The following is a 14,077-nucleotide window of genomic DNA, read 5'->3' as shown; positions in this document are numbered from 1 at the left end:
TACTATGTCCTGTCCCACCCCCTCCCAGGAACCATCCAGTTACCATATTTGTTCAAACGAGGAAAGCAAGGAAATGAGAGTCTCAGTCAGGTCATACAATTGCTTTATTCTCACTCTCTTGTGCTGTTTAAGTGTCACCCAGGAAAAAAGAACCCACGTGGCAGGGAATGTGGCTAGGGACGTTCACTGAGCCAGCAGCAACCACAGAACAATCCAGGGGTGGGAATGAGCACTGGAACCCAAGGCAGAAGGGTTGTTAGTGATTCCTGGCCTCTCACTCCTCAAATGGAAATAAGAGAAGACATATTTCATGACTGTGCATTGAGGAACAGAACTTTGAAGATCTGGCCATGATGGGGGATCAGAGTGGGCAGGACTGAAGCCTGGGTTTTAAGCGTCCAGTGTTAGGGATCACTCCCAGAGAGAGAGCGGGAGAAGATGCGTCAACAAGAGGATGTGAGGGGTGTTGGGGAAGGGGCCCAGCTGTGATGAGGGGGGAGGACAGGGCGATGAACACGATGTAGAGGGTTCTTCCAGGTGGCAGGGCAGGGACAGGAATGGGCAGATGTGCTCATTCTGTCCACTCCTTCTTAATGGACAGGTTCCACTCCCAGGTGAGGTGGTCGTGCTTGTCGTCATCGGTGAAGAAGGACTTGTTGTGGTAGGTGCCTCGGGCCAGCATGCCTTTGGGAGCCTCCTCAATTGGAGTCAGGAACTCATACTCTTCTGGCCGAGGCCCGTAGCTGCCAACCATAAATGTGGCTTTATCCACTGGGAAGAAAGGGAAGTTCGTTAGGGCAAGTGTCTGAGAGAGAAAAACAAACACTGAGGGCTGGAGACCTTGGAGCACTGCTTACAGGGATCAAAGCCAAGGGCAATGGTGTCCAAGCCTGGCTACACATCAGGTTCACCTAGGCACCATTTTTGTTTTTTTTCTTAAAAAAATATTTTTTATTTGAGTGCCTTTTAATACTACAGGTTCCTTTGACCCAAAGACTATGGTTCAATAACCTGCTGTGGGTCCCTAGAATCAGTGTTTTTAAAAAATAGCTGATTCTGAGTATCAGAAAAATTGTGGAATCAGTGCCCTAAATCAATGGAGATGAAGAATGTTTTTATGGAGATGTAGCAGATTATACCATAAAAAAGTCCCAGGTAGTCAAAAGGTATAAAATTCCACTTATGAGGTAAGTAAGTCCTGGGAATGTAATGTACAGCATGGTGACTATAGTTAATAATATCATACTGTATGTTTGAAAGTTGCTAACAGAGTAGGTCTTAAGAAGATCTCATCACAAGAAAAAAATTGTTACTTTGCTTGTTAATGGATGTTAACTAAACTTATTATGGTAATCATTTTATAATATATACATATATCAAGTCATTATGTTGCACAACTAAAACTAATACAATGTTATATGCCAATTATATCTCAACCAAAAAACTTCAAACTAGTTGAGACCTGAGTTCTTTTCTAAGTCATAATATTTTGGGCCTCCATTTCTTTTTTATATAATGAACTTTAAGGATCTTTTATCTACAGATGATCATTTAATAAACACATCAATTGGGGCAGATAAAGTAACAGCTGGTGACCAGAATGAACAGAAATCATGGGTAGAATAATTTGAATGCAAGGGGAAAATCAATAATTTGATTTAAAAAAGTAGGAACTGGTTTTCTTATCCATTTAGATACCCTATGTCTTTTGATTAGAGCATTTAATCCATTTACATTTAAGGTTATTATTGATAGGTATTTATTTATTGCCATTTTTACTCTTTATGCTTATTACAGCAGTCCCTTTAACATTTCTTGAATGGGAGGAAATAGAGGGGGGTCAGTGGAGGGAAAAAAGGGGACATCTGTAATGCTTTCAACAATAAAGATACATTTTTTAAAAAGTAAGAATTGGGACAAATGGTACAAATAGCTAACCAACATTATTAATAGGTGAATAACTGGAATGTATATTAAGAATCAGTAGGGAATTAGAAAGTGTAAATACAGGTAGGTAGGTAGGTAGGTAGGCAGGCAACGTTTAGTTAGCTGTTAAGTGTTGTGAATAAGTCTGAAGGAACAGCTACAGGCACATCCTAGCCCTCTCCCCTCAGTGAGGCAACATAGTCTCCATGCCCAAAAGAAAATGAGAAACTGAACTCTATTTTTCATGAGACTAGGTATGGAAAGACCAATTAAAATCTTTCAGGTCAACAATCTTCTGTGGGATCTGAGTAACGGAGTGTTTCTCTATGCAAATTTATCAGACAATTCCTCCCTCTCTCTTGTTTGTGGACTTGGTGGAATGGATGCATTACTGTTTCACACCTCTGTGGGAAGAGAGCCCCTAGAGTAGAAAAGGACTGTCAGTGTGCTCCCATCAGGTTTTCACTCTTCATTTCCCCCTGCCCATACTCATGGAAGAGACCTGAGGGCAGGATCCCAAGGCATGTACAGTTTAGGTACAACTTTCAAGAATGGCTGCCAATTAAGCAATGCTATATTAGTTGTTTCGATTAGACAGCTTTTCTCAATCCCAGAAAAAAATTTTTTCGTTCTTTGTTTAGGAAATTAAGCACTGCCCTCCTCCCTCCCCCAACCTCATCCCTCTACCACTCCACCAACTCTCATTCCCATTAAACACAAAATGCCAGTGGATAGGTCTTTCCGTCTTTCCTGTTTTGTATTTCTCTGACACTCAGGTTTTATACCTGTGAACTGCTTTATTTATTTATTTGTTTATTTATTTTTTACTTTTGAGAGTACTTTTATGTACTTTATTTTATTCAATCTTATCTTGGTTACTCTTTTCATTTATGAGCAATAAAGTTGAGTGCCAGAAGCTGAATGCCGAAGGTGAGTGGCTGACTCATCTAAACTATGTCTCCTGAAGGTAGGTCTTGCCATTAACATCTAGGTCAAAGGTATATGTGTGCCTTTGCCTAGGGTGAGAGTCCACAGCTTTTTATCAGATTCTGAAATGAGTCCATGCCTGAAACTTGCTAATAACCAGAACTTTAAGTATCAGTGAGAAGCAGATTTGGGGACAGTGTAAAGTATAGGTCACTTACCTTTCACCCCAGTCCGGTAGGTGTGCTGAACATATTTCAGGCCTGACACAATATCTCTGTTCACCTGTAGGTGGGAAGGACCCAAGCAATTCAGATTAAAGGGGCTCTTTCATTTTTCCTCATTATCTAGCCTGATCCTACCTAGCTGTCTTCTCTGAGCATAAGAAGACTGAAGATTGAGTTCAGAGTAAGGGTTATTATTATCATTTAGTGCAGTGATGGCGAACCTATGACACGCGTGTCAGAGGTGACACGGGAACTCATTTTTTTGGTTGATTTTTCTTTGTTAAATGGCATTTAAATATATAAAATAAATATCAAAAATATAAACCTTTGTTTTACTATGGTTACAAATATCAAAACATTTCTATATGTGACACGGCACCAGAGTTAAGTTAGGGTTTTTCAAAATGCTGACACGCCGAGCTCAAAAGGTTCGCCATCACTGATTTAGTGTGATGGTGTGGCAGAATTGAAGAGAGGCGTTCACAAGACTCAGTGTTGCCAATCTGGTTTTAATCATTTAAGACTGTGATTTTGGGGTTTTTGAAGGGGAGTGGTTAATTAAAACACCGTCTCAATATTCTTCATTACACTTCTCCCTCAATGGCCCAAAGAGTGGTCGTGAGCTCCCTCTCCCTGATTCTACTGCCGGAAGAACGTCCTTGTCTTAGGAAAGGTTACAATGGAAAATATTGTGTAAATATCTGAAAATCCCAACCTGAGAAATGATCCACTTAGCCCATGAAAACCAAACAACAAGGAGAAAAGCTGTAATGGAAAGTCAAGCCCAGGGGGTGGTTGTTCCTGTAATGTAGGTATAACTCGAGGTCTCGAGCTGGAAAGATGGGCCACAGAAAAGCATCCTCCCTATAGATAAATAATGGGTAAAAGCCACTGGTGTCTGGCAAGTATTTTGGATGTCTGTCATTTTCAGACGTTGTCTGAGGTGGTGATACTTGCCCAAGCCTTTCAAAGAAAATTCACTAAGGCAGAATGAAAATATAAACAGTCGAGTACTTTGTTTTTCCATTAGTCATTTTACCTCGGACTGAACTGGGTTGTCTCTTAATTTTATGTGGTGCTCATGTTTATACAAACAAATTAAATTGGTCATTGAGTCATTGGCTGGAAGGCTTGGCTAATTGTTCATCGATATGAAGAATGTAAGCATCTTTGAGTAATTTCTCCCCAACAATAATTATGGCTCCCTTTTTGTTTTGGACAGAATAATGAAATCAATCTCGCAGTGCTTCATTGTAATGAGGTAGCATTGCAGTGCATACTGCCAGCTTAGGTTCTAGACCAGTGATGGTGAACCTTTTGAGCTCGGCGTGTCAGCATTTTGAAAAACCCTAACTTAACTCTGGTGCCGTGTCACATATAGAAATGTTTTGATATTTGCAACCATAGTAAAACAAAGACTTATATTTTTGCTATTTATTTTATATATTTAAATGCCATTTAACAAAGAAAAATCAACCAAAACAATGAGTTCGCGTGTCACCTCTGACACGCGTGTCATAGGTTCGCCATCTCTGTTCTAGACTGTCACTCAGTAAAATCTGTCGTATAAGTCTATCAAAAGCAGATAAAATGAAAACGTGCTGAAGAAATTGTGATATAACAAAACCCAACCTTTCTAATGACTCTGACTCCCCCATGTGGCTCATAGGAATAGGGAAAATGAATGGATCTTTCTAGAAGCCTCTAAGCTGGTCCCTTAAGCCTCATGGGAAATTGGTCTGATGGAAATAAGACCTAAAATCAGGAATGATGGTGGCAAAGGAATAAGGACTTCAAAACAAAGAGTTTCATATTTTTCTACTGCTTCATAAAATGTCCATTTTAATGTTTGATATGGATTAAAAAATATGAATATTCCTGGTATTCTCTTCTGCCTGGACCCCCTTCCCCATGTCTCTCCACACCAGGAAGAAGAAGCCTTCGGGATGAGAATGGAAGTGAGAGCTGTGGAAGTCAGACACACTACCATTTCCTTAAGAGACAGAAGAAAGAAAAGCAGAAACTAAAAGAACCATAACAGGCCAAATTTTGGAAGAGTGTTGTAAAATTTGGGGGGAGAAAGAGAATACCGAGAGCAACTAAGAGACATAAAAAAGGAGGGTTTCAGGGTATGTTGCTGGTGTTATACATGCAAACTTTGTTGGACAGTTTTCAAGAGACATCAGCATAGAATTAAATTGCTTTTTATTTTTAATTAATTTATTTTTTATTTGTTTGTTAATCCTCACCTGAGGATAATTTTTTCCATTGATTTTTAGAGAGAATGGAAGGGAGAGGGACAGACAGAGAGATCATCAATGTGAGAGAAACACATGGATTGGTTGACGACTGCACGAGCCCCAACCAGGGCCAGGGCAGGGGAGGAGCCTGCAACCAAGGTACCTGCCCTTTAGCAGAATCGAACCCAGGACCCTTTGGTCCGCAGGCCAACACTCTATTCACTGAGCCAAACCAGCTAAGGCTTAAATTGCTTTTCAATTATTTTTCATTTTGAACTGGTGTTCCTTACAACTGCAGCTCCATGATGGAATGGCCACAGGGTGGTTCAACTTCATGAGGGTTACTTCTAGAGACAAGGCCACACCTCTGAGGTGGATGGGAGTTGAGACTCCCCTTTTGTGTCCTCCTCCTCCATCACCTTAATGTGTAGCCCTGACTACTGAGGCCCCCACCACCGGTTTCCCCCTTGGTCTCCCCACAGAGCAGAAGCGCATGTTCCACACCTTTCTTTCTCATCTCATTCACATCACCATTTACCTGTCATGATTCATTTCATGTGGTAAAAACTGGCTTACTAAATTGGCAGATTAAGGCAGTAGTGTTAATGATTAAAAATTGGATTGCCCAGTCATTGTTGCTCAGTGGTTGAGCATCGACCTATGAACCAGGAGATCACAGTTCAATTCCAAGTCCGGGTACATGCCCGGGTTGCAGGCTTGATCCCCAGTGTGGGGCGTGCAGGAGGCAGCCGATCAATGGTTCTCTCATCATTGATATTTCTATCTCCCTCTCCCTCTCCCTCTCCTGTCCTCTCTGAAACCAATTTAAAATATATATATGTATATATATTTTTAAAAATTGGACTACTGTGCAACCTATTTTAGGCACATTGAGATACAATGCCTTACCAAACTCTCAGGTACGTTAGTAATAAATAGTACCACAGAAAACCAGGGAGTGAACCGTAGCTCAGTGCCTATTATAGAGTAAGCATTAACAAATATTTTCAGAATGAAACTATTTTGAGGCATATTTGTATGTGGTGGAGAGTGATTGTTCATGGAGCCCAAGTTACACCCTGCACCCAGGAGGAAGAAGGGCCTGGCGTGCAAATAAAGAAGGAGGTGGGGCTTTCCTTGGTGGAGCCCAGGCCCTGGAGAGTATGACTGGGTGAGAATGAGGGCAACCAAGGGAAATATAAGCAATTGAGGGCAAACAATGAATTTCTGACTTATTTGTTTCCAAAGTCAAGGTTATTTTTCTCCTTGATTTGGCTGCTCCCTGGGACATGTACCTATTCATTATATGTCAGTTTATCTCCTATTTAGTTTTGTGCTTATCTGCTCCATAACTAAATTGTAATTTCCAGTTACTTATCAGGGCCCATACTCCCTGCCTTTATATAATTATTGAGCAACTAGAGCTGTTCTATTTTCTTTTCCTATTAATTAATTCACCTATCTCTCAATAGATATTCACTAAATATCTACCATTTACAAAGTTTTGTGTAAGTGGTTTGAAAGAAGGGATATAAAATCTCTACCTATCTCAAGGTGCTTAGGCAGTATAGGGGAGAAATGACATACATGATACAATACAAAGTGGTGTGTGCCTTATGGATGGGAGTATTAGGAGTTCACAGAGAGAACTCCTAATAGTAATCAATGAAGGAGATTCTGGTTGGGAAAAGGCAGGAGGAAAGGTGAGTCTCAATGGGTGGAGCCCAGAGTTGGAGAGAAGAAAATCTACCTCCAGGGGGAAAAAAGAAAACACAAAGTTTGCCAACATGATAATGCAAGAAATTTGATTTTTTCTTTCTTTGATTATAGGAAGGATTTAAAATTTGTCAAACATGTAGGGCAAGATACTTACTTTGAAGCAAATTTTCACTCTGTATTCAACACCTTCCTTTAGCACAAAAGTTTCTTTTTTGAGGGCTTGGAGGTCCCCTGTAGAAGTGGATTTAGAAAGAGTTTATTCTCCTCAGAAGGAGGCACAAAAGTTGATGAAGTTCGAGCTCCAGAGCTATTTGCTGGGCCCATCAGAGCATCATGGTCTATTTGGTCCTCAACTCTAAGGATATTTGAGTTTAGTGGCTGTGCAAACACACACTTGAAATGCCTGAAATCTTACAGGCAGATATGAAAGAAATGTATTTCAGTTTGACAACAACCCCGAGAAGATACAAAGCATTACCAGTAATGAGTTATGTACAAAAATGCCTTTTCTAATTGTTCAATAATAGAAAACAAGTTTTAATCAACCACCCTAGAGGATAGACTGGACTATCTCTCTAGTCCAGCCGTGGGCAAACTATGGCCTGCGGGCCGGATCCGGCCTGTTTGAAATGAATAAAACTATTGAAAAAAAAAGACCTTACCCTTTTATGTAATGATGTTTACTTTGAATTTATATTAGTTCACACAAACACTCCACCCATGCTTTTGTTCCGGCCCTCCGGTCCAGTTTAAGAACCCATTGTGGCCCTCGAGTCAAAAAGTTTGCCCACCTCTGCCTAGTCTCACTATTGAACATGACACTGCATACACGTGACCAAACAAAAAAAAAATGATGAAAGAATTAAAGAATGTACCCCTACACCTCAAATAAAGAAATATAGGAAAAGTATTGTATAAGAATACTAGCTACTTATATTTTTTTAGATTTGGTCATGTTTGTGGCATTTTCTAGCTTTTAAAAATGTGCTTGTTTTGATTCCTTTCTATCATTCCAAATACATGTTTGCTTTTGTACTTAATTTTGCATTTGCAGTTGCAATTTCATGTTTGTTGTCCTAAGGAGATCACTTAAGTCATAAAAGCTTTGGGCTCCATAAAACTGGGATCTGCCCTTAATCCCTGCACCCTGGTTAGAAGATAATCATTGTCTGTACTTCTCCCGATGTGGACCTGTATCCTTGGACACTGAGGAGTGAACGTGTGTGTGTTTTGCACTGCTCTGTGTACATGCTTCATGCACAGGCTGGTACCAGCACCCTATATATATCTGCGATTCACCTCAGTAGCTTCTTGGTGACAGAAAACCAAATTTGGATTTCCTGGTGCTGGGAAAAGGGACAAGGACCAACTCTTCCCTATAATAACATCAAGCAAGACCTTTAAAAAAAAAAGAACAAGTTTCCTTCACACTCATTCAGGCCTTATCTTACAAAATGAATGTTGTATCTGGTCACATTACACAATTGCACACAGGAAGAGGCCCGAGTCTGAGAGAAAGAGAGAGAGAGAGAGAGAGAGAGAGAGAGAGAGAGAGAGAGAGAGAACGCAAGTGTCTCTCCTGGAGAGATGCTTGACCGTGGGGGTAGTTGAATTTGTGTGTCTGCTCTAACGATTTCGGTTGAAGAGGAAGTATCTTCTCAGCCTCTGATTTCCTCTCTCTGACAAGCCCATATAAGGCAAAGAATGGGTATGTTCTGTGAGAGGGGAACTGCTTTGCTGCTAAGCCTCTCTGTTCCAGAGCCATGCATTGCTCTGTCTCAAGGGTTCACTTTTTAAATCTGGTGATACTTTTTTTCTTTTCCTTAAAGACCTGCCTTTACTCATCCAACCTCCTAGCTCTGTGGCCCTTTCCTTATTTCTCTCAGATCCCCCCAACACCTAATACCCGCCTTCCCAGCCTCTCCTCTGCTCAAGACTTAAGTCTCGGAAAAGGCCTTGACCCTGGTTTACAGTAAAGTGAAAGAAAATAACATCTTGATTTGTACATATTTTTGAGGGGTTGGGGAGTTGCTTATTTAAAAGAATCAGAGTTTTAAGTTAAAATAATATATATTTGGCAGTGGAATTCCTAGCATTATTCAGGAGGCCTTAGATTGCTTCTTGCTTTCAGGCTATAATTGCTACTATAAGATCAATATTGTCTCTGACGTTTAGACTGTGTAAATATTACAATTTCAGAAGCATACAGCTTCTTAATGTTTCCATCTTTTTAGGAATTTCCATAGGAATTCTGCCATCATGTGCAGATAAAAATCTGAAGTAAACCTGATCCAAGTGAATATATCCAGTACCTATGCCTGCACCCTCTTCAATTAGAGACAGAGGTTGGCTGTCACGAAGCATGGTCAATACTGCGTTCCCCGAGAGCAGGGGTTTGTGAACTGATCCCAGAACATGTATCTCAGGGGTTCACCTTACAAGTTTCCTTTTTCGGGGATAGGGAACAAAGAGCAAGTTTTTCCAGTGATTTCATCAGCTCCCTTTGAACAGCACAGATGTGTCCACTTACCAGTGAGGTCCATGGTGATTGGTCCTGGAGCACTCTCACAAACCAGGGTAAGGCGGGTGACAGTGACATTGGGGGCTTTGGGGTCTGCAGGATTCAAAAGGAAAGGTAAGTATAGGGAAGAGACATGTATCTGTGTGTGTGTGTGTGTGTGTGTGTGTGTGTGTGTGTGTGTGTGTGCGCAGCATGTGTGCATATGTGTTTGTGTTTTATGTGTGTGTATGTGTGTGTGCGCATACATTTCACGTAGGAGAGAAAGAATATAAAAAGAAAGGTGAGAACTTGATCTGAAGTAGAAATAGAAGTGTATATGGTAGGCTTACCATGCTTCATCACAATGGCCTTATAAATTACATTGATGTTATTCTCTGCTTTGGGCACTTGTAGGTGCTAATTATAAACAGCCAATATTTTCTGAGTGATTGTGAGTGAGGTACTCTGCTAGTTGGGCACTGTTCATCCATATCTTTGGGCCATGTCTTAGTCTGCTACAGTGTATGTGGAAGTGATGAATGGTTAGGTAAGGAGTATGAATGAGAATGAGAAGACAGAGAAAACTGTGAGAATGGAGAGAATACAATTCTAAATGGTAAACTGAAATTCTTTCTAAATCCTCCCCATGTGTTATCTTTTCTTGTTTCAATGCTAACTTGCAACTCTTCTCCAAAGAAGACTTAATTATACAGTTCATCACTTTATTCACATGTAGATCGTGATTCATTCATTTAACCCTGGAGGCACTTGGTAAGCTTTCCTTTGCCCTGCTGCTGAGTAGCTGAAATGTATGTCTTCTCTGGGACCCTCCACCTGACCCCCAACCCTATACACACACCTACTACCACAGGGCCATCCCCTAGGAGCGTTTTCTTGTACTTAGTTAGACTTTCGTCATCTTTGTCCATCTCCTGCAGCTCTTGTAGGGACTTCTGAGGTGGAGGCTTATAATTGAGCTTCCCGTCCAGGTCATCCTCCTCCTCCTCCAGTTGTGGTTCTGGTGCCTTTTCAGTCATTTTGATCTATTTCAGAGAGAGAGAGAGAGAGCGAGAATGATAGTCCATTAGCCAAAGTCAGTGGATCTGAACAACATTTGTGAGGGTGCTGTTAGCATTATCTTTGCCCTAATGGACTTCCATAGTTGTGATTTTCCCCTAATTTCACCTCATTATATTTCATGAATTATGAATATAATGCATTCCAGTCTTTTTCCTGCCACGCCTGAATTTGTTGGTATTATAATGAGTACCTTCTATTCATTGAATTAAACAGACAAAAGAAAAGTTTGTTTGTGAATTATATGCTACAAGTGAAGCAACATAGCTCAAGCAGGTCTGAATAATGAGCCAATAGCATCTGTTTGAATAGTTATAGAAATTATCACAGTCCTCCAAATCCAGCTAGCCTTGCTAGTGTCGAAGCTCTCAGCATGTACAATCCTGCATATGATGGTTTCCTGAGACAGGTGGAGAGCTTGCCAAAGGAAGTTGGCTTCTTTCCATTAACTGACTCTTCCCCGAACTCCTGCAAAACCTCAAAGAGAAATTGTAGGCCCCCCGATGATACCTGCCTGAGGTGTCTGAGTGGTTTCCACTCAACACAGCTAATAATTTCTTGAGCTGGTATTAGGCTCTATGTTTCTCGTGAATATTCAATAACATTTGACTACTTCAGGCATTTTATAAACATTCATCAGTTGATTTACTAGGTTCTATATCTAAAGATCTTCGGTTCTTCTGAAATGACACAAAATAGCAAAGGACTCTAAATTTTTCTAGACAAAACTGCAGCTATGATTTTTGTATCCCTCCACTGATCTCCCTTTTCTGGACCCACTTCCCCTTTAGTACCTCCCACCCCTCCCCAGATTTCCAGTGACCTTATGCTCCAGGACCGCTCCTGAGCATACCCTGGAGTCTGTCTTCTTCCATCATCATCTACATTTACTCATTTTGTGTTAAAAAAAAAAATGGGGAGGACGATCTAATAAAAGTATTCATGCTTAAGTGTTAATGACTGGATAATAGGCTTAAAATTTATTCCTCTTAAGGCAGGTATAGTCAGAGCTTTCAGAGCTGAAATGAACTTTAGAGATGACATATTCCAACCCCTCATTTAATCATTGAGAAAGTTGAATCCAAGAAGGTAAGAGAATTGCCCAAGTTCACATGGGTGGATGAGATGCAATGTCCTCATAGAGGGAAAAAGTCTACTGGAAAGAAGTTCAGGCTCCATGACGGGCCCAGTGGCTGGAGCTGTTTGGGCAAACAAATCATTTTCTGATTTCTATCAGTTCTACCCTGAGGGTAACTCCTTCTCTGCCTGTGGGTAAAGGTGTCTTGCTCCAAAATGGCGCAAAGTAAGACAATACCTGTCACCTCTCACCCTGAGTGACTCTGCAAATGCCTGTAAGGTGCCCTGACAGTAAAGTTATCTCTGGCCAAAATCAGTTGTGGTTTTTAGTTTCAAGGTCACTATCTTTGGCAACAGGAAGAGAAATAATTTGGAAATAAAGCCCCCCAAAAAAGTAACTTTAAAAGAAAAGAAGAAAGAAAATGGCATCTCTGGGCTCACTGATTCTCTTCCAGTAAAATAACAAGTCAAACACGACGAGCCTTGATCAACTCTGCAAACAGTATCGCAATGCCCAGGTCCACTTCCTGTACAGGAAGGAAACCCGTAGGCCTGTTCCTATGGCAACCTTTGCCTCGGCTGAAGAGCCAGCACCACTCAAAGCTGAGCTTCTAGAGAACAGCACAATAAGCACAGTGACCAACTCAGCTCATGCTCCAAACAACACTTAGGGAAAATGAATGGACTGGTTGGAAAACAATGAAGGATGCAGTGGATAGAGGTTGTAGGTTGTGGATAGTTTAAGGACAATCATTAAGGGGCAGATGAAGAGCAACCCAGAAGAGACCAATCAGATGAGACATGTTCTCTTCTTCTGACCCAGAAGCCTGGCCAGATCCCCACGGTGGTGGTCACATAACAAACCTGTGGATGAAACATCTGCACAAGAGGGCATCTCAGCCCCATGGACAGGCCTTTCTGGAAGATGTTGTTTGCTTCTAACAAGTTATCTGCTTGAAGCCTTAACTATTAGACTTCCCACCCAGCCTCTAACTAGCTCAAGGCTATCTCAATAACCTACAGGGAATTGTAATTCTATATCCTAGAATCTCAATTTTGAAATGAGAATATGAGAGAAAGTGAGAGGAGCAGAGAGATGGAGACAGAGAAAAATCTGGTCTGGGACAGGAACTGCTAACCTCTAACAGTATGATGATCATTGACAAGTCAATCTATCTGTCATCTAGATCTTGATCTTCTCATTAGTAAATATGAGACTTATATCAGTTCTATAAAAATGAGACACCAATTTATTTAAAGACATAGAAGAGCAGAGGATAATGTGGGGTTACTGTTTGACTTCTTGTAGTCAAAAGTAGGACATTCAGGACCACCCCAAAAATAATTTGGTTTAATTATATAGCATAGGAAAAAGAGACAATCCAAAACCAGCTCTCTCTGGTAAGCTGATTAGAAAAAGATGAAAATATCTTACTATAGCAAATAACAAACAGGAGAAATAGTTCTCAGGAAAAGCCCCTTTGAAGCAAAATTAAAGTCAGAAAAAATTGGTGAGCACCTACTGTTTGCAAGACACTGTTTTAGCACATGCTGAAGTTACTCTTCAAAGTGAAGAAGGAGCCCTAGCCGGTTTGCTCAATGGTTAGAGCCTTGGCCTGTGGACTAAATGGTCCCAGGTTCGATTCCGGTCAAGGGCACACTTGATCCCCAGTGGAGGGCATGCAGGAAGCAGCCAATCAATTATTGTCTTTCATCATTAATGTTTGTATCTTTCTCTCCCTCTCTCTTCTGCTCTGAAATCAATAAAAACATATTTAAAACAAAGAGACAAACAAAGTGGAGAAGGGATTGGAGGATGAACAATCTAATCATACTAAAAACGGCCCAGCTTGTTTGATTGATTTTTGGAGATTGCAGATCTCTTTAAACATATAATAAAAGTCATGGTCCTCATAAAAAAGGAAGGAATAAACCAATGAAATTGCGCATGCAATCCAGGGGTTCATGGACCCCCGAGGTACTTCATAGACTTCACTGGAGTCCAAGGTTAGGAACATGACCTTGAAACTGTAACTTTTGGAAATATGAAAGAAAGAGTTGAGAAAGTTTCCTTCTCTCTCAGACCTGGTAGATTAAAGACACAACTTGGCCTCAAGCTAAGGATCAAGTTCATGAACACAAAACGTTGGGTGTATAGAAGCAGGAAGAGATATCAGGAAGCCTCTTCATCTGAGGGAACATGACTGCAAAGCCTGGACTGAGAGCAAAGGTGCCCAGGGAGCAGGTCTTGGGGAGAAGAGTCCTGTGGTCCATCTACTTGATTTTGGATTCTGATCTCTACACTGAATTAAGCCTTATCAGGCATGGGTTTGGGTTCTGGCTTTGCTGCTAACTAGCTGTGACCCCACCGAGCAAATGTTCCAACC

At 40.9% G+C, this 14,077-nt stretch overlaps 1 protein-coding gene across 3 annotated transcripts in view; it reads right to left on the bottom strand.

Annotated features, from left to right (window-relative positions):
• Window positions 1-86: 86 nt before the first annotated feature.
• ARHGDIB (Rho GDP dissociation inhibitor beta) overlaps window positions 87-14,077 on the bottom strand; it is a 19,542-nt gene continuing 5,551 nt past the window's right edge. Inside the window, exons 1-6 of one of the 3 annotated variants that reach the window (XM_036298444.1) lie at window positions 13,214-13,345; window positions 10,396-10,579; window positions 9,567-9,650; window positions 7,191-7,267; window positions 3,072-3,135; window positions 87-771 (exon numbers count right to left, since the gene is read on the bottom strand). In XM_036298444.1, the coding sequence (XP_036154337.1) occupies window positions 572-771; window positions 3,072-3,135; window positions 7,191-7,267; window positions 9,567-9,650; window positions 10,396-10,573 (603 nt within the window). In that variant the 5' untranslated portion in view covers window positions 10,574-10,579; window positions 13,214-13,345 and the 3' untranslated portion in view covers window positions 87-571. Of the gene's footprint in view, window positions 772-3,071; window positions 3,136-7,190; window positions 7,268-9,566; window positions 9,651-10,395; window positions 10,580-13,213; window positions 13,346-14,077 lie in introns of those variants that run through there. The other 2 variants (XM_036298443.1, XM_036298445.1) reach the window with 2 other exon arrangements.

Source organism: Myotis myotis, unplaced genomic scaffold (genome assembly GCF_014108235.1).
Source record: "Myotis myotis isolate mMyoMyo1 unplaced genomic scaffold, mMyoMyo1.p scaffold_m19_p_3, whole genome shotgun sequence".
Lineage (NCBI taxonomy): Eukaryota > Metazoa > Chordata > Mammalia > Chiroptera > Vespertilionidae > Myotis > Myotis myotis.
This window is presented reverse-complemented; position numbering and strand designations above follow the sequence as displayed.